This window comes from Electrona antarctica (assembly GCF_951216825.1).
Source record: "Electrona antarctica genome assembly, chromosome: 5".
Classification (NCBI taxonomy): domain Eukaryota; kingdom Metazoa; phylum Chordata; class Actinopteri; order Myctophiformes; family Myctophidae; genus Electrona; species Electrona antarctica.
In genome coordinates this window covers 35,040,961-35,062,837 of record NC_136810.1, presented here as the reverse complement: position 1 = coordinate 35,062,837, position 21,877 = coordinate 35,040,961, and the positions used below count along the sequence as shown (strand labels likewise).

At 41.4% G+C, this 21,877-nt stretch overlaps 2 protein-coding genes across 2 annotated transcripts in view; both read right to left on the bottom strand.

The window, feature by feature from the left end:
- Positions 1-21,877, bottom strand: part of frmd5a (FERM domain containing 5a) — a 90,084-nt gene that overhangs the window by 45,241 nt on the left and 22,966 nt on the right. The window lies entirely within an intron of this gene.
- On the bottom strand, positions 11,967-12,545 carry LOC306923205 (group XIIA secretory phospholipase A2-like; the record flags this gene model as incomplete). Its single annotated transcript, XM_079501231.1, has 1 exon — positions 11,967-12,545. The coding sequence occupies one exon, from the start codon at positions 12,543-12,545 to the stop codon at positions 11,967-11,969; it is 579 nt and encodes a 192-aa protein (XP_079357357.1).

Genomic DNA, 21,877 nt, shown 5'->3' with positions numbered 1-21,877 from the left:
GGGCATTTACACGTTTTTTTCTCTGGAGAATCTAAGTACATTTTCTAATGTAAAAATGTGACAGACCAATATTATTATAAGCAAACAAGATGGTAAATCAGGTCGAGCAGATCTTACCTTGAGAAAACAAAAGTTGTAGACTTCTTAAATAACCTCTGTTAACATGTAGCGTCTATGGAGTGACGTCACGCTATCACCACTAACCCCGAAAGGGGGCGTATTTAGGGGGGCGGGGAAATTCTGTGAGATAGGCTTATTTGGGGAAAGGAGGAGGAGGAGGTGATCAAGCTCCACAAGACCACATTGGTGGCTCAAGGCTGCATTTATTTCCCTTTTTTTCCCTCTCGAGGGTGCATGGGATGATGTGACCCCCTCCAGCAGGCTAGGGAGCCCCGCTCAGGTTAGCGGAAAATGACCGCGGGGTGCGGGTTGCCAGGTTTTTTTATAAGTAAAGTATTCAAAACAAAACAAATTAAATTCCCAAAACATATATATATAATAATATATTTGAATTTACGTCATATTTTGCGGAATTTTGACCTACTTTCTCTGTTCATTGTCAATGGCAAATATTGACACATGTGGGGACTAAAGCTGTATATAGGATAGGAGGGCCCTCACACACATGATTTCATAACTTTTCATCGTGCTCCTAAAATAATTTGCGTGCTACTTGGAAAAATGCTAAGCGTCGAGCCCTGCTCACACACACTACAACACGCTTAAAACTCGCGGACCTGGCAACACTGCATCCTTTTTTCCCATTGGCTATGTTGTTAATTTGTTGCCACGTCTATGAAAACAAGCACAGAAAAAATCTACACCTGGCGTGGAACAAACGGGACGAACCAAGGCGCATATATGGATCACAACAACACCAACAACACTACACGCACACGCGCGCACGCGCTGCAACACAAAACAGCTGCATACAACGCGTGTCACTGTGGACTTCTGTACCTGTGGACTTCTGTATCGCAACGCGGGGCAACGCAACTCTGGGATGAGCGGGCCGAAGGCCCGCGAAATTCTAGTAATATACAGTATATTTTCTTCTATAATTTTTATCCCACAATTTGTAGCCCTTTTTTTTTCACCCGGTACCAATTTCCTAAGCCGTAATCCTGGGCGCTTATTATAAAATGTGTGTGTGTGTGTGTGTGTGTGTGTGTGTGTGTGTGTGTGTGTGTGTGTGTGTGTGTGTGTGTGTGTGTGTGTGTGTGTGTGTGTGTTAGCAAGGATTACTATCGCAATACTCGATGTAAGTATTTTAACCAAAAATATAACTTTGTTATTCCAAGGAACACATTCAACATGCTTAAGGAAAACTCAAACTCGCTAGATAGGCTACAAACAGAAATTTTGAAGACTGAAGTCTGTTTTTATCTATTAATAGGGGTGTAACAACATAACAAAAAATCTAAACATTTCAAGAATCGAAGTATATCGAAATGAAAACTTAACTTGTTCATTTTAAATGGCAGACACTCTTCCGAAAAGTGTTCATGAGATCAAGTTTCTGCTCTAAGAGGACAAACCAGGCAAGTGGTCATTACACAAACGGATGGGCTGCTGACAGACAATGGGCCACTTCAGTGCTGCTGAGATTTCCCTCTGCCCACTAAAACTGAGCCCTTTTTGACACTGTGGTGAGTCCCTAAGAGTGTGACGGAGGGGATGAGTGAGTGACAACACAACATGATCCTGTCATCATATCGACACCACTGTTTAACTTGCAATGGGAAACTGTTTAACCGGGAAAGCATCGGTGTAATTTTTGATTTTTGCGTTGGCTATACAAAAATAGCAGCTATACAAGCTTGCAGAAATGGCACGAAGAGCTTGTACATCTGCTATTTTTGAACATTTTTGAAAAAGTGTGAGAACTACTGATTTAGAAGGCATTTGTCTGCCTCGGGTCTTTTTTCTATATTTAGGAACTACACATAGTTATATCTTAATAGAGATACATTTTTACAAAAATCTTGGTAGTAAATGTACTTCTTGAAAATTGTAACCCTTCAAAAAAAACCTTCCTTTAGTTTTTGATTAAAAAAAAAAAAAAAACAGACAAAAAAGAAAAAGAATCAATGTACATTCTGAGACCAGGGAAGCACAGTAAACTGAATCTGCCTCAGGTCGTAAATCATTCAATGCTAGACTAAATCATATTTTGTTCACCGAGTGCCACGATCTCTTCAGCCAGAAATTTGCATCACAAACAGCAGGAAAATATTTGAGCCAGAAAACCCCAGACCACAGAAAATCTACTGAATTTTAAAAGTTCAGGTTTTTTGGGTGCAATTGAGCTCAGAAAACCTACAAAAAATTAAGAAAAATTACAAAAATAAATAAATGTCACAATCCCTTTAAGTAAAGACCCGAAGTAAAGTCCGGCTGTGTAACATTGATTGATTGATTTAAATATTTATTAACAGTTTGCAGAATTACAGTACATTTCAAGCACAAACTCAATACAAAGACTGTTAACTGTGAGTGGACGACCCAATTAAGCATTACACTTGTTTACAAGAGGGTCCACCTTGTTCAATTCATCAAAACATTTAGAGACGTACAAATAGACACTTCTAGTCAAAGAACAGAACAGGAATTCATCATAAGGGAGGTAAAAAGGGAAAAGAAACATACAGTGAGGGGAAAAAGGGGTGGGCGGTGGGGGGGGATTCAGATTTTACGGAGGCCAGTTTCGAATTGCAGCCGTCCGTAGGTGCCCTTTGAGAGTGGTTTTGAAGGAGTCAAGGGATTTGCATGTCTTAATGACTGTTGGTAGGGTGTTCCACATTTTGGTGGCATAGGAGCGAAAATAATTTAGTCCCTTGTTTGTGCCGAATCTGGGTTGTACATGGTTCGTTGCACTTCCTCTGGTGTTGTGGGTGTGGACTTCGTTAACATTAAGGAAGTATCTAGACATGTCACGCGATTGTTATTTAATTTACAAAAACATACATTTTGTAACCACGATCACCAAGCTTTAGTTATGACCTGTGAATAAAGCTTGTTTTGATCAAAAACGCAACCAGGGAAAAGTACATTGTACATTGTCTAGTACATTGTCTAATGTTCCTTTGAGAAATCTCAAAATAAATTATAAAAAACAGCAAAACCAAACAATCGGCAAAGCCTATCAATATTGCATGATTAAAGAGATTCTATATACAGCAGTTTTCAAAAAAAAATTAAAAAATGATTATTATGTCATCTCTAGCTTTGCAATGGTTATAGGGAGCTGGGTCAGGGCCTATACTATCCTTTCAGCACTCAGGTTTCTTGACGTTTCATACATGATGAGATTGGAGAATACTTTATCTTTCTTTCCATGCTATTCTTATTGATTAATTAGTGTGACAGCAATGACAAGTCTAAGTACGAAGGCGAGGGGATACTGTCCTCAATGCATACAGCTAGGTTGGATGAGCGTAACAGGGCTGTTGAGCTGATGTCTGGGGATTTGGACCGACAGCCTATTTCAGAGATTTAGTGCGGTGTCACTTTGAGGCTTCAAAGAGAAGTCCCTATTGTTTAATCACTGATACAGTTAGGCTCAACTGGATGGACTAGCAACATTTTCATGCCTCAATTGATTTCACACAAAAAAAAGTCAAAAATAGTAACTGACTGCAACCGACAAAAATACAAAATAGACTGTATTGATTAAAAAAAAGGTCTAATCTCCTCTCAGAAATGTGGCTTATTTATTGTTGTGTTTCACAAATGAGTCTGTTCAGAGATGATATTCCAAGACAAATGTCTTCTTCAGCCTGATATCCGCTACTTGTTTCTGCAGAACAAACTTGGCAGTCTAAACAGATCCATACAAAATATTGATTCTGCGATCCTGCATTATTTATAAACAGTTTTGTTTTCTTTGTCTTAAGGATCCTAATGTTACTTTTCCTCCAAACCAAAATCAAACTATAAAAACCCATCATGTATTTCAGATTTTTAGATGACATCATAGGGCTCTGGCCACACACCTTACAACAGTTTGATGCATTTTTACAGATTTTGAACACACACCATGCTTCCATAACCATCAAACACATCATTCATCCAACAGAGGTCAACTTCCTGGACACCACCGTATTTGTTCATACCATAGATCATACACATAAACGACTACTGACAAAAATATATTTTAAGGACACAGACACACACGCACTACTCCATAAACACAGTTACGACCCAAAGCACACTTTTGCAGGAATCATCAAATCACAAATCATTTGGTTTTTCAGGATTTCATCAAATAGGGAACATTTTAATCAGGCCACACACACACTTTTCACAGTCCTCCGTAGGAGAGGCTATAGCAAGAGGTTCTTGCGGACAATCAAGAACAATGCCCTGGCCTCTCTCTCCCCCACCTGGTCACTTTCCACTAACATACTCTCGGACACTCTGCCGCCCACCCCTAACCCTCCCACCCCTATAATTCTAACCCTAACATACAAGTTCAGGCAACGTGCGCACCGTGAAAATGGTGAGTTAACTTGTCATGCATGCAACTTTGCTGTGTCTGTAGTGTGAGTGTGACGCATACGCTTTGCACCGCGGAATCGCGTCTCCTAGAAAGTGATGGTCATTTTCGTAGTGTCATGTTGTTTGTTGTAGGGAGTAATGTGGGGTCTTGGCGGCGTGTTGTTGCTGGTGGTGGCCGGCATGGATCCTTATTAGTGTAGTCAACACTACGTGTTGTTTGTCGATGCGTACTGCGTGACTATTGACTAAGTGGTGGAGTCTCCGGCACAGTCAGCAGCCAGAAGGTAGAGGGGGCAGAGTGCTCTGGTGTGGATGCGGGCTGCAAAGTGGTGACGATGAAGAAATGGGTATTGTACTGTAAATATGACAGTTGCATGGATGGAAAGTAGTGCATTATGTCTGGACAGGCCTGCTGTTGCTGTTGTGCATGGTGAGATATGTGCAAACGGTGTGGTTTGGTAGGAGAAGGCGAACAAAGGCGAACGGATAAACAGGGTGCTGGGCTTTCAATTAGTGTGTCAAGATACCCCTACGGTATCCCAGGGAAGGGGGCATGGCTGTGGAAAGGGGATGGCCAGTGACAACAAGGAAGGAAAATATAGCCGCTCGTTGCACGCCGCCATTGTCCATAGCATTGCAATAGAGAGAGATTATACCAAGCGGTCCGCAGAAGCAAGCGATACTTGTTGTTTGTTTTTTTTGGTCACGAGATCCCAACGAGTGACGTGTCAAAGTAGATCTGCCGCAAGTCTGTCGCGGCAGATCAGGCACGCACATTGGTGCGGGTGCGGAGGGTGTTTTTTCGCGAGGTCCCGGGAGGCTGGCCGTGGCCTGTGGCGTGTGATCGTGTCCATGGAAGTCGGCAGCAGTGATGCTAAACAGCAATCCGGGCCCGAACTAATGTGACGCGCAGGTTTTGTCTTGTAATATAGATAAGTTCAATCATCAATAAACCAAATAAAACATAACTCGGGCTACTCGGGTTCGGAAGGCAAAAACTAAATCAATAAACTCGGGAAAGTCGGTTTAGCTGTCAAACTGTTAAAGACCCGACGAGGAATCCATGATTGTACGCCAGTGTTTTCAATTCAAATAAACTTGTCAGGCAGTAGCAGCTGGCTTGCCTTGCAGTACTGTATGTATGCTATGCATTGCGTAGCTCCACGTTTGTTTGTTTTCTGATCCCAAACCATCTTAAAACATCTCACAAGTTAAACAGCACTTCATTGCATTTCTCTTTCACCAGTGCAGCGCGTCACAGACGCAGACACGGCCACACACACACACAGTAGTACGGGTCTTCACCAGTGCAGCGCGTCACAGACACAGACACGGTCACACACACACAGTAGTACAGGTCTTCACCAGTGCAGCGCGTCACAGACACAGACACGGTCACACACACACACAGTAGTACGGGTCTTCTCGGATGCACTGGGGTATTACACATAATGATAGACAGGCCCGAGTTCCACGCCGACCGCAGACAAGCAAGTCTGCAAGCTACAAATTACCCAATAGAGAGAGTGAATTTTTAGAATTAATAACTTAAGAAAATGTTTAAATTGCAGTGTTTAATTTATTGCAGGATCTGTCCATTATTTTAACCCTGGCATCTCTATTTTACCATCTAAATTGATCTAAAACAATCACATAGATTAACCAAATAATTGAAGAAAACAAATCAACACATTCACTGATTATGAAAATAATTGTAAATATAATAATAATAATAAATGAATAAATATATTGTTTTTCCTGAATCTGTAGGCTGAGAGACCTACTAAACAGGTCTTGGACCCGCTCATAGCCAAGTACCATTAATTTGCACAGAAAAGCGTCAAAACAATTAAGTAAATAATTAAACATAATTTCTTTCTATTTCAAAAATAGCAAAAATAGTAGGCTACACAAAGCTCACAACGCATTGTGAGCTTGTAAATAATTCATCTTTAGATATCTGTTGTACAAATAAGTATATATTAGGCCAGGGTTTAAGACTTTAACACATTTCTAATTCATTCTATGGTCTGGTTTGAAACTCTGAAAGCCATCATTCTTTTGGTGGTGAACAGTTAGTGAGACAAATGTAGACGTTAAGAAGGACAACAACTCAATAACCTGACAAATGTATCTATTGATTGTATTAGTATTCAAGGGCATTAGAGATAATTTAACGCAGCAGAACCCATCATTGCTGCATTATAGTCTACAGGAGGAAAGTTGAAAATGCCACAACAGATTATCACAACATAACTGTTGCATTTATTATTTCACTTTGCCTACTTGATTACTGAGAAAGAAGGTAGCTATTGGCTGGCTCATCCAATTTTTAAATGATTCCACCTAACATTCTGTACATTGGAAGTGCTAATAATTAGTAGAAAATACAGCGGATGTCCCCCCCACTTCTGTTTCGCCTTTTGTAGTCACGTAAATAACGAATTAGTTGCCATCTAGCTTGCTACTGCTTAGCTTAAATGTGATTACTTATTAACATATTTTAAAGATATTTTAAAATGTGTTTGTATGAACGAAGATGACAAACAGATCAGGAATAATGTTTGCGTTGCAGACTTGGAGCATTGGAAAAGACTGCGGATAAGGAAAACACTATGTAAGGCCTATAAGTCAAGGAACATAAAATCAAAGCAGAGATTTTCAAAATCTTGTCAGTCCTTGTGTCTACTCTTGTTAGCTTGTTAAAGTGAAAATATCTTGATTTGTAGTACAAGGATCCATTCTCACTCGTCATCTGAATGACTGAATGGGGCCAGTGGAGGCTGCAGGTAGGCCTACTGTAGTCAGGGAGAGGACTTGGCTGATTGACAATGACATGAATTATCATGACACATGACATCAACAGGGCTTTCACGGTCATGACATTTTAGTTGATGATTAATTGTCATACAAATAACTGTGATAAATAATGATTTAATTGTGGTTTTGGGATTCAACATTGGAAAATATAAATTACAAATTTCTGTTTGTGAACAAAAATAGCACATGACAAATAACTTAATAAATGACTCGTACCAATAATCAAAATAAATATATGTTCACTTGACAAACACTGCGTGTAGCAAGAGGAATTCATCTTTCATATTGTAATGTATGCCATTTGTTCTAAATATTTTAAACATTTTCAAAAAGTCATTTAAACAGGGTTGACGAAATGCACACTGATTGAAAGTGTGAAAAAAATACAAAACATAAAATAGCCTAAGATGGCACAGCTCATGTTTCTGATAGGTAAAGATCTACTTCATCCAAAATAGAAAATTGCATGTTTTCGTAGAATGACCCCCTAAGTAGAGAATAAAAGGCTATGGTCTCAACAATGGTGTACTCTCTTACAGTGACGAAAAGCATGTTGTGATCTTCACTTCCTGGTTTTCTTCCAGGGCAGTGAGCACGTGTCTTTGCTCCCGAATCAAAGTCCACATTCAATACGCCGACGCTACTGCTGCAGAGAGTTGCGAGGAAGATTGCTTATCTCAGCTTCTCGTGTCCTTTACCTACACAGTCCGTGCACAAAGCAACGCTGTAGCATGGAAAAGGCATGGGTGGCTTCACAGCAAGCAGCCAAGAGGAACAGATTGCTTCTGCGCTGCATAAGGATGGTTCTGAAAGGGGGCTTTGTTTGCCCGGGGGGTAAGGGGGATGCTTGAGTGGCCTGGCTTTGGTTGCACAGGGTGGCATGCATGGCCTGGTCAAACTGGGACTGTAGTGGTGTGGGAGGGCAGTGACACAGGCCCTTTCACCATGTGTTTCCAACCTCTGTTAAATCGTGCCACGCCAAGACGCACTGGGAGTCATGACGTCATTCATCGTTGTGTCCTCCCTGGGCAGCCTCATCATAAAATGTCTACGACTAGAGAGAAACGCATTTTTGCATTAAAAACTGCAGTTTCATTGTTCACTTAACAACATAATAACGTAAGTGCTTTGCAGCATTAGGTGTGAATTAATTGCTTAGTCATTCACTACTGTATCCATTCACCATGTCGCTAACTGCTATGCTTGTACGTGTACAGACTTGTTCTCCCTCAAATCCCAATAGAAAATAAAAATGGTGTAAAAAGCAGTTGTCAACAGGACTGCTGTAACTGAGGAAACGAGGAAGCATATGTCTACACTACACAGCATTTGCACTGTTGGGACTACTTACTGTACTTACACTGTCCACTTATAAATAAGACATTGATAAAACAAAATTGCATCCTAATCAAGACGACGAACCTTATCAGTTCCAAGCGGAAGCATGTGAGACTTCTGACTTAGCGAAGGACATCCATCAGTTCAGACAACACTATCCCTGTGTGCCACAGAGCAGGAGATGGATGAACCATTGCACAATGAAAACCTCAGCCTATCAGCCACTGCAGAACAGTCCACTCAGCAAAGGAAAACTGTCAACTGCAAAATCCTGAGTGTCGATTTGAACTCTGACCCTTACAGATCCATTTTACACCCTCTGAGTTAAGTTGACACTTAGAATTTAACAGTGTGCAACGGGAAAATCAGCCTGATCGATTTGGTGTCATATCAGACTCGGAGCATGCCAGGGCCTCTGGAAGATTTAGATGCTATCGTCAAAATGAGAGGGATAACAGAAAAAAGAGATTCATAGAAAACATTTACATAAAATCAATTAGGGGTTGCTGACAAAGACCTTCTTACAAAGTGTATGGTCAGTGAATCCATCTCATCAATGGATTACTTCTCGCCAAAAACATATGGGGCGTTTAGCTTACCTTTACTTTAATATTAGCGCAACAATCCTCTCCCTTTCGCAGCCTGATTTCACAGGCAGGAAGGAATTGCAGTGGATTGCAATGGTTTTTTATAGAAATGTATACTGGTATGTATCCCTCCAATGTCCTCTCAGAGAACAAAATCAAGTAAGGATGTGGTGCAAGAGAGTACTCACCACATTAATTCATTAATTCATTTTCATATGTTTTCAATGCAGCATGCACCCACACATCAGTAAAGAATATTATCATATTGGAGAGAGACCTTGATTATCCAAAACTATGGCGAGGTGAATTGATGAATGAACCCATCCTTTCTCCATCCTACAGAAACAGCAACTACATCTAGTTTAATCCTCTCAAGCAAGGCCTTTGCTTCCCTATAACGTCTCCTCATGAACACATTCTGCTATCTGAGTATCTGTATTTGTTTGTTATAATAAGAGTCAAATAGCTCTACATTGCTATCGAGTGTTTGTTCAGTAAAAAGTGTCTCGTCTCTCCAGCCCTTTAATAACCAGAAAATACTGTACATTTCCAGCTTGGTTCCCCAATTTGATCGAATGATGACAAAATTGGAACTGGAGCACTATAAATTTGAAGTTGCCGATTGAATGAAATTGTTGACCCACCTGAAAATGTGTTTACTGACGAACTGGAGAGACAGACAGATAGTGTGTGTGTGTGTGTGTGCGTGCGTGCGTGCGTGCGTGCGTGCGTGCGTGCATTCATTTGAATTCATTTATTTTAGTGATACGTGTAAGTACAGTACAAACCATGTTCAAATGTTGAGTTCCTTATTCAGGAAGAATAGAGGGATTTATGTGGGATGTATATGGGTTCTCTTGACAATAATAAGAGCATACTTGCTTGGACACACACACGTGGATACAAACACACACACACACACACACACACACCCCCACACACACACACACACACACACACACACACACACACACACACACACACACACACACACACACACACACACACACACACACACACACACACACACACACACACACACACACACACACACACACACACCATCTGGCATGAGGAGGAGCATGGCGATGCCGGTGACAATGATTAAAGTGCAGATCATTTATGTTCCAACCTTCCCCCAGGCTAGGTCCAAGACTAAAGGGCTTGTGCACGATGCGCCGCCTATCCTAAACGCGGGTTGTCATTAGCCAAAACGCATTCATCAACCCATAGATAGTGTCATTTCAAACCAAAGCAACCTTTAGAGTTTAGAGGTCTAAGACAATGTTTTCGAACTTCCCTCGGGTGGAAAACCCCCCTTGAGTTATTTATTATCATTAGAAATTTGCCTTGATAGAAGTGCCCTTCAAGCTTCACAAGAAGCCCACAGAGAGGCCATCTTGAACAAACCGCCACCAACCTTGAGCCCAAAACACTGATCCCATTAACGACCATGCAATCATCCTTTTGAAAGGCAATGGGACCACGTTCTGCTTGCCACTGCTCACGTCACTCATCTGCTCCACTGGGACTCAGCCCTGCATGGCCTAATAGCCCAAACTGTGCTGGATTAACAGAATGCACTAATGCTGTGCTCCTCCGGCACCAATTACAGTATACCAGAACAAGTGGATTTTCTTCCACAGGCTTGAATTCCCCACAATGAATCTGTCCTTTGGTCTTTTACAAGCACTGTGAGCTGTAAATACAGAGAAGTCAGCAGCCATTCACTCAGGATAGGTCACAGATTAGTGGGTAACAGAACTGGTACCCTTTCTTAACATACTATGTACCTTTTTCAGTTAAACAAGTTACTTTTTTATATAATCTTTCGTTCGTATATTTTTCACAATAAGCATTCCACATGTGTTTATGGACTTCTCTAAACACTATAAAACACTATTTCTTATTGCAAGTTAGCAAGTACGCTTGAGCCAGAATGACGTACAGAAGGCATTGTTATTATTTTGAAGGTTAATAAATACCATTCAGCATTCAGTGATTTGGGTGATTTGGAAAACCCCCAGGCCCGCCCCGGTAGTAAGATGCGCACATGCACACGCTCTACAGTGGGGGGAAGTGCAACAGGCCAACAGCATGCCTCTGCTCGATCATGATAGGCGGAAAGACCCTCTCATCCTGATTGGATGAAGACGAAAGACCAAAAACAAAACCTAGGGTTTTTTTTACCCCAGGGGCTCACTGGGGACAGGGAGGAACTCCTTATATGGTCAGCACACTCTATAGTTGGGAGGATTATCACAACAAAACAAAAAAAGAAGTGATATTTGAATTAAGTGAAATCACTGAATATACAGTAGTACCTTTAATGGCAACGTATTGACATGACATGCTACTATACTGACTAAAATCTATGTTTACAGTATTACTTTAGGCTATAAATGCACAATAATTATGTTAAATTAACAGTGGTGTGCACCGACAGCAACAACTGGGTAGTTTTTGTTTAGTCTTTTTTTATTAATTGGAGTAAAGCTAGGTCTGACAGTATTTTCTTTTTAAACATGCTGCTAACATGCTGCATGTTGCTATCTTACAAATCACATGGCTCTGTAGGAAATACTCAAATGGCCTCCTCTGTCTAAAAGATAATCCTGCTGAACACATGGGAGTCTAGCAGTTACCAGCCGAGCTCTATCCCTGAGAACATTTGCCCCTGTACTGTGTAATGCCATGTTACACATTCCTGCCTGAAGTTCTTCATAATTCCTTCTCTGCGTACTGACACATACAGGACACTCGTTGGCTGTCCAGGTAGGGTTTGCAGCCCAGGTGCATGACGGCATCAAAAAGCAGGGTCACAGTTGACTCGCACACTTGGACACTATGGTCCAATCCTAAAGTCCTTTTCACATCGCGACATACGGTCTCCAGGCAGCCCTGGAACTCCTCATCACAGTCCTTTTTCTGACGACCGCAAGTATCATAGCAGTGGTCATGCTGGTTGCAACATGTGGTCATGGCTGGGATGCCCATGTCAAACTGAACTCCGAAGAGTGTGGAGCCACATCCATTTGGGGGTGGAGGCTTGTAGTGAGGACGTGGTGCTGGCTTAGAACCATCACTACATTTGTATTGACATAACCCGTCATCGCCACCAAACAAGTCAAGTGCAGCGTTGATATAGTCTTCAATTTTTTGTATTCCATTACGAATGTTTTTTAATGTAATTCGCCAGTCTGGAGTTTCTGCCTCTTGTTTGCATGCAGACACATGGAGGTATAAACATCCATAGAAGCACAACACGAGAAGAGCAGAAAGGCAGGTGAGCTTGTGCATAGTCCACATAACAAAAGTTGCATGTAGAAAAGTAAAAAAGGCTCACTGCTAAGGATTCATTTATACTTCAAATGCAGACTTTCCGCATCTATGACATCATAGAGATACGTCATCGATCATATGTCATAGAGACTGTCCATATTAAGTCTGAGGTCCACATAGAAGCCATTGTTAGACCTGTCTTTTTTTCCCGAGAGACCACAGGCAAATAACACAGAATCACATGGACTGCAAATCCTTAGCATGCAGATTTCCAACTTACATTATTTACATATTTCATATGTACTGCCAACAGGGATATATGGGCCCAATTTGCGTCAGTTATAAACCCCTTATACCTAAACTTATTTTTAACTATTTTGAAAAACATTTTTGGATAGTTCAAATAGCTGATCTACAAGCTCACAACGTGTTGATGTAGATCGGCTAGTTGAGCAATTTTAATATGTTTTTCAAAATAGTAAAAAAGGCAAAAAGAAGTTTAAGGATAAGGGGTTTAGCACTGACGAAATTGGAGCCCTATAATAATGTATAACCAAACGGGCATGCACCCAGTACACTAACATTTACAGAGCAGTGTAGAACTCCCTCAAATATGTCCCTCCTTGTACATACATACAAGTAACAAATGATTCACCAATATCCACATCTTTTTGAGTGGTGCAAACCACTCCAACAACTGGCTTTGTACCTGTGTACCCGTGTTCGTACCAAAAAAACGAGCATGGTTGCTATGGTTAGTGTGTGACGTCACTGACATAGCTGATCAGACTATATAAGACCTTGCACCACTCAGTTCACATGGGTGTGATTTTTATTAAACCATTGGGTCGGCCCGGGGCGCCTGCTGGCCTAGTGGTCCAGGCACATGCCACATATAGGCTCTGGCCTGACAGAGCGTTGCGTGTTTGAGTCCCGTTCACGGCGACTTTTGCTGCATGTCTCTCCCTGTCTCTCCCTCCACCTTTCCTGTGGGTCTTCACTGTAAAAATCTTTAAAAAAAACAAACATTGGGTTGGCCATTGATGTCCTCGTTATTATGTAAGTGATACCACGAGCACCATGAACATGAATTATCTCCACAGTGCGTTCTTGATCTCCGCCTTATCAAGATAGCTTGTTGTGCAAATGTCTTACTTATTTGGTGTTCCACCTGCAATTATTAGCTTTGACAAGTTTGTCCTTGGAGATTTGAATGACTCACACAACAAATGGTCTTGAGAGAAGCCGTCATATCTGGTTTGTTTACAGTATATTGGTTACGAGGGTGGATCACTGTCAGTCAGGTTGAAAAACAAAACCAGCCACAGCGAGGCAAAGTGGAAAAGTAGAGCAGAGCAATCTGCTAAGATCCATCCTCAGGGACAAATACAAGTTCAGCATGTATATAATCACAGAAGAAGAATAAATCTATCACAGTATGAATGGGGCCAAGGAAACATGCTGGTGTCAAACGACTTATGTAGTCTGGAGGGAGAGCGTGTATTGTGAGGATATTGTGCTATTTTGAATGTAGAATAACTTGTATAGTAGGCTACTTTATAAAGAAAGGGGTCATCATTTTGCTCCAGTGCCAAGCTGCAAATATCAAAATAGCAATGTGGGTGTTAGCTTATTACTGACAACTGCAAGCAGCCGCTCATAACAAAATACACACAGGTTAAATGGAAAAGAGAGCAGATTATTCCAACACAAATCACCTTCTACCACAGTGAGCACTATCAGTGTTCTGAAGGGCCACAGTAATGTCACACAGCTTGATTGAGGTACCAACAATGACTCAAAGTGTCTGCGCTGACACATGAGACAGACATTGCAGAGATCTGATTCGGTAAACACGCCACCATTGCCACGGCAAAAGAAACAAGACAGATGTTAACACAGTGAGAGGGTGAGATCCATTCTCATTTGACCAGGCAATGTTCAACATTATAAAGCGAGGAACACAAGGATCGAGGAACAACCAATATGATATTGGTGATATAATTGCATGTACATAATCTGTATACTCACTCAGCTCAGTTATGCCACACATTAGTGAGTGAATGAAGTGGGTAGTAAAGTATTGACTGCGAAGTGTGGCCGACAGTCTCCTGAGAGTCGGCTACTAATTACTGCAAGTTCTCTGAAGTATACAGCAGTGGCAGACACTCAAACACTGATATCTTGCCCACCTTTCACTTTGGAGAGCTTGTGTTCAAGAATGTCCAAGACTCAGTCAAACGGCAATTCATAAGATGTGTTAGACAGCAGTCAATATAATGGACGTTTTTGCTAAATCTGTAGCCCGTACCTCATCCTCAACATTGATAAAATAATGGGATTTACTTTCTTGATTTTCATTTACATAAAAAAAGATCAACAAAAGAAAAATAACACAATATTAAAAAGATTTAAAACAATAAGATCAAAAACATGATCAAGGACAAATTAAAAGGAGGCAAGATCAAAATTAAAACAATACAATAAAATAGAAGGAACAAAACACATTAGAGTCTAGACCTATTATGTATTAGGCCTATCTACATTTAAAGGGAACCACACAGACTACCTGACACCTATTGAAGTACACACTTCAATAAGGAACCACACAGACTCTACCTATTGTTAGATATACTAAATCTCCATTTACAGGAAACCACAAAAAGCAAAAGTAAAAAAAAAAGTGAGTGATGAGCTTGCCAGAAAAAAAGTGCATTACAGTAGTCGAGCCGCAAGAAGACGAAAGTGATTTGCGCTTTTGCATCCTCCACTGGCAGATATCAGTCAATATCGTAATCAGTGGTCTGAGGCTGCGTACACACCTAAAGAACAAATGTTCGGTCCGTGTGCGATGCCTGATTGCTATTTGATTGCTGCTCCAATTCATTTTCAATGGGAGTCACGTCGTTTGATCGGACAAACCTGTCCGATGTGGGGGCGGAGGGCACAACAAACACATCGGACACCTTGTAGTCAAAACAGCCAACGAACAGGGTGGGACTTCAGATCGGACAGAAGGGTGGTTTTTAACCGCCAACTAATAGGAGAGAACTTCCGTTCTTGACAGCACTGGGTGGGGTTTAGGCTGTAGTCTTCTGAGTTACGTGACACAGACTATTATATCGCTTGTTTGTATGTCTTCTTTTGGCTACGGCCGTGCGTAACTTGGAGAGTCCAAGTTGCGCACGGCTGTCTCCAGTGAGTGAGTCCAGTCTGGTAGCCTACTAAGTTCTATTCTATATACAGAAATACAGGACGATAGCCAAAATAGCCGTCGGGCCTCGGCAGTTGTGAGGCTGCATTAATAATTAGTTCTAAAAGCATGTCTTTTTTACGGGGATCACTATTGATTTTAATAGTAGACGCATATATGTCTATGAGTAGCCTAGAGTAGAAATGTAATGGCAGCGTACGAGGTTCACATGCGCAAATATAACAGATGTACAAGTTATCGACACGAATGGTACTTACGGTATGGTACACGATGTAAGCTTGTAGATCTGTTTATTTTAAGCATGCGCCACCGCCACCACGCAAAGTTATGACGCGCGCACATGTGGGGGGGGGGGGGAGACCCGACCCGATATATTTTATAGCTCTATGGGAGAGACGCAGACAGAGAAATATTTAAAATCATCCTGTCTCGCTCTAGCGCACGGCCGCACGCATAAAGAGCCAATGGAGCAAATGTTAAATAAGCTACACAGGTGGTCCTAAATGATTAATTGATTACATCACTATAGCAAAAGACGTGATATAGGTCAACTGCAGCGGAGCTGTTCTGACTTGAAGCTTAACTGACCAGCACGGCTTCAAGTTTAAACCATAAGATGACATGGAAATGCCCGTCGATTTGATGCGCAGAAATAACATAGGCCTATATCGAATCAGGTTAAGGTGCACACATGGAAGAAAAGTCCTTTTTATCGGGATTCGGGGATACTTTGTTGTAGGCTATACGTCTCCGGTGAATTGTATGCACCAGCAGCAAGCACATTATTGTTCAAACACCTGCTCCTCTGTTCATCTGTTGTCTTATTTGGCTGATAAAATAATTATTAAGAATTAATGCAATTTCAAGTTGTTGCTGCAATCATGATTCATGTTGCTGTTCTCATCTCTCTGTGTGACTGAAGGTTGCGCCCAAAAATTGTAGACAATGATTTCCCGCACCCCCTCATGTTATTTTTCCCTCCGTCGTAAAATGACCTCTTTTCTTTTTTTCACTATTTGGTTCGCTTAACATGTCCACGTGTAATTTGTTTACATATTTGGTACGCTTTACAAAGTCCAGTGTGAACACCAAACGGACCAAAATCAAAATGCAAATATTTGGTCCTTGATCCGGACCTTCTAAGTGAACTTTGAGTGTGAAAAACGGCCTCGACAAACTAGCTAGCTGCTGCTGCAGTCAAGAAAACTACACTGAACATATGTGCATCTATTTCCGCGTAACGTAGCACCGCCCAAATCGCGCAAAGCATTGTGGGACATGGAGGCATCAAATCATAAAAATGTAATCAGTGGTCGGTCGGACAGATCAATGTGTCCGACAGGTGTGTACGAAGCCTGAGACTCTCTAAAATCGAGATTGGCATTGGACACAAACGATCAGGCTCTAGTCGTCACTCGTCAGTCATGGTGATGAGGTGGAGATTGAAGATGAGATGGATGATACTTTTGATAGTTTTGCTTTCAATGAACTACAGTAGTATGATCAGATTGTCATCAGTTAGTGTGATTTCCACCCATGCAAAACTAAATACTAAAATGTATATTGTTATGAGCCTAAAATGTGTGTTTTTCACCAATTAAGAGTTGTACCATAGTCAATGGCCTTTTGATTTGGGTTCATTTGTATGTTCTATAGTTCAGGAGTTATGAAAGTCTATTTTTCGCCAGTTGAATGGCCACCAAAATAACCCCATGGGCTATTATTTGACCATGGCAACATGAGAAATAACATTAAAAAAAAGACCATTAGGGACCTAAAAAAAAGGGGGGAAAAATAAAAAAAGCCATGCAGGTACATGGGAACCTATTTCTCATGCTAGACTAATAGCAAGGTACTTTCTCACTTTCCCATCATTTCCCTAGGGGCTGAGTGGTGGCTGTCATACCCATGTGGTTGTTGTTCCAATTTAATAATCACTGCTTTTAACTAGCTCTGTCAAAGCATGTATGAATAAAGTTAGGAATATACCTTGTTTGATGCCTTAAATACAGGTGAAACCTTAGGGCCATTATGTACTGCTGGTGGTGGTTAATAATGTAATCTGAAATAATACCCACCATAGATTTTCCATGTGTCTTCCACCAACTCCATAGGTGCTCATCACTCATGGGTGGCATTACAATTAGCTCTACACAGCAGCAATGGGCCTGCAGCAGCTGTCTGAGGCACCTGAGGAGAGGGCTATTATGGGATGTCTAAAACATCATGAAGGGCACTCCAGAGGGCTTTCCATAAAGCTCTGCTGCCAATCTTCTGTCCATCATCGTCGTTAATAATAGAAGGACCGCTAATTCCTCCTCTACCAGGAGGCTCTCAGGAGCACCTGCAGCAGCCAGTGGTAGTCAGATGATGATGCCACAAAACTCAAGCAATTCACCCAAACTGCCCTGGTGCCAAATCCAATGCTGAGAACACATGAGAATCAAGGTCTGTCAGTCACCACCCCACCATATAAAGTTGCCTAAACTGCACTTTGTTTCACCAAAGATACTAATAAAAAGGTTGGGATATTTTACAGTGTGGCTCTGCAGGAGTCCTATAAGAAAGCCAGTCTGTTACTCTGTTTGGCTGGACCTAATCTCGCAAACCACTGGACTTCTGGCGGTAATTGCGCCAAATGTCTTGTGCACGAATTCCGAATTTCTGCCGAATCGGCAGAAAGTCACAAACCATCCCTGGGTCATCAGCGACACACCAGATTTGAAGTAACTAGACAGACAGACACACAGACAGAGGTTTCTGCAATTTATATATAAACTAGATCGGTGCCCGTGGGTCCTCTACAGTGGTGCCCAACGGGCACTGGCCTACTTGGAACGATGCAAGTTGAAATGCATGCCCCACCCAGATATTATGCGTTGGAGCCTCTACAGCGGTGCACGTTGGGCACTGGCCTACTTGGAACGATGCAAGTTGGAAATGCTTTTATATCCATATATGAAGTTCTTTGTCAAGCATTCCCAAATATGGAGTCTATGCAGATGTTAGAATGATGTCAGAACAGGCCAGCTCGATATATGGACCCTGGGCAGGGGCCCTGTCCAGAGCCCGGGCAGAGGCCTTTTGGGGGCGGTTCTGGACAACCGTGGGTCCGACCGACGAGAGAGAGAGAGACTTGGTGCATTTATAGATAGATAGATATATAGATATATAGATATATAGATAGATAGATAGATAGATAGATAGATAGATAGATAGATAGATAAATCAGAACAAAATGTATTAATATAAACTTACTTTTTAATTACTCAACTAATTTAAATCATTATGATTTAGTTAAGCTTAGTTTGTAGTGTACATTATCCAACCGTGCTCTACCGTTTGACAAGCTAATAAAATTCATAAATACAATGACATATGAAAAGATTTGCGGTTGGCCTTTCCTATAAAAACACTGCTCTCTATACCTACACCAGAACTAAGAATAGCTCAACTCACCAGTCACAAACTAGACTACAGTGCAGCATCAACAGTATCCCCAGATTTCCCACAGCCTGCAGAGAAGCCATTGATCTCTGTATTGATAACCCATCTACTCACATTGAATTTCAATTAGGGCAGCTCCCATAGCAGTCTTATAGGATGGGAAAATATATTACATTTGCAATTTAGATTTAGAGCTTTTCTACTACTGCCTCATAACTTAATGATTATATCACATCATGTCAGGCCTAACCTTAGTATCGAACTGTTATCTCCTAAATGAAACTACATAGTTACATACAAACCATTTGTATGTAACAGTTCAATATCTAATTTCAGGTACTGCATGAAGATTATAAATTATTTATTGCGGCAGAGGTACAATCACCTCAGTAGCAACACAGCAATTACACATCACCAGCGTGAAAACAGGAAAGAAAATTTATATAAATATAAATACACTTGCATTTGCTATTGCACAATTGCATAACAAAAGTGTTGAATAAGCTTTTCTGAATAGGCCCATTTTTGCCTGTGCGTACTCAAGGCAAAAATCATTCTTCCCCTGGGGAAGAGTAGGATGAAACCTACGCAGCTCGCCTGTCAAAGCACAAAATAAGTGCTGCCTGATGCCTTTTGTTTAGAACAAGACAAGAACGTTGATTGTCTCCAGACTGATTGCAATGACGTTACCTTATGCCACAGATATACAAACAAAGGTAAATGAGAAAGAGAGATATCATAAGGTTGTCAAGATGATTACATTTTGTGTCTTTTTTCTATACTGTATGAATTTATTTATTGTCAATCATATATCATATTTGACAAGAAAGTTAACAGGTTATTGTTGTATCAATAATTAAATACTTAAATGCAGTGTGTGCCGTTCTTTGCTATTGTATTATCTGCACCATGTCAAGCACCTGGTGTATTTGTTTTGTCTCCACCAGGCCGAAGGCATATAGGGAGAGAGTATGTTTTACATCCTGTCCGTCCGTCCGTCCTTCCATCCGTGTGTGTGTCCATCCGTCCGTCTGTGTACAGCTAATCTCTGTGCACAAGGATGCTAACGCACACCAAAGTCCCTTTTAGCTGTGCCGGCCCACGGGAGAGAACTTGAAGAGGGAATCTTGAAAAAACAAGAAAGTGGCCGCACACGCCAATAGCCAGAGTGCCAATACTTTATTAGGACGCAGCAGGTTAAGACATATGAATCCAACGTTTTGGCAGTTAAGCCTTCATCAGGGAATCTCACCATTTGCCCTGTCGATGCCAAACTGTGCACAATAGTGAAGCCGCCAAAAGTGATTGGCCGGAATGACATTTGTGATCATTTTTTTGATTGGTTGATTTTATCCATACATCACGCAAATCAGCACACACTATCTCTATAGTCATGAGCTCAACACAGATCTGTCCGATCTTCCATATTCCATCCCCAAGTTTGCAGGATTGGTCCATTTTGAACAAAATGCCTCAAATCATGAACACAGCGTGCAATTTCCGTGACATTATGCACGCACATTCCCACTAGGCCGAGGAATAAATGCCACTTTAAAATGTTCAAATCAGCCTCATGGTGGCGCTGTAACAGGTCGAGCACTTTTTCTAGTTTGGATGTGCATAGACGACGTTCTGGTATAACTTACGTAAATCTCACATGAAGCTATGAGAGCAGCATCCTGTTTTTATATTTGAGAGCTGAGGAGAGGCCGAGCATCTGGTTCCTCTGGGGACATGAGGCTGTGTTCAGTCAGTCATAATGTAAACACCCCTAGGGACATGCACACACACACACACACACACACACACACACACACACACACACACACACACACACACACACACACACACACACACACACACACACACACACACACACACACACACACACACACACACACACACACACACACACACACACACACACACACACACACACACACACACACACACACCTGTTAGACACTTTTAACACACACTCACAGCACATTTTACAAAGTCTGCACACAAATCACGTTTAATCAAAGCTCAAAATGTGTCATTTAAATCTTGACATAAACCTGTGTGTGGCAATCTTGGACGCAAAAAGAACGGCGGGAGGCCTTTGAGTCCTGCATGCATTCAGGCAGTGAGGCGTGTAGGTAAACACAGGCAGAGGGTACACTCTGGTCCTCCCTCCCTCCTCCTGGTGATAGCATTAAGGACTACATGCATAAGAGAGAGGAGAGGAGAGAGTGCGTGAGAGAGAGAGTGTGTGTGCGTGTGTGCGTGCGTGCGTGCGTGCGTGCGTGCGTGCGTGCGTGCGTGCGTGAGAGAGAGAGAGAGAGTGAGTGCTCTTTCTGTCTCTGTCTGTCTGTACTAAGCTTTGTGCCAACAACAAAGGCTATTAATAGAGATACAATTTAACAGAGAAGCTCATTATGTGAAGTTAAAAAAGGAAAAAGATTAGGGGGGAGACCACTGTTCAATGAAAAAACGTCTGCCTTTTAATATGCATCCTTTAAAGCATTTTCTAGGGACATATGTCACACAAAAAGGCTTAAACCTGCAGACAAACATGTTTAGAGTCACACAGCACAAGTATTTCAATATAATAAATGTTCTAAGTCTACTGTACTGTTTGAAGTGATTAAAACCAGGAAAAGACAATACTTATGCCATATCACGATATTGGTACAATATCCAAAAT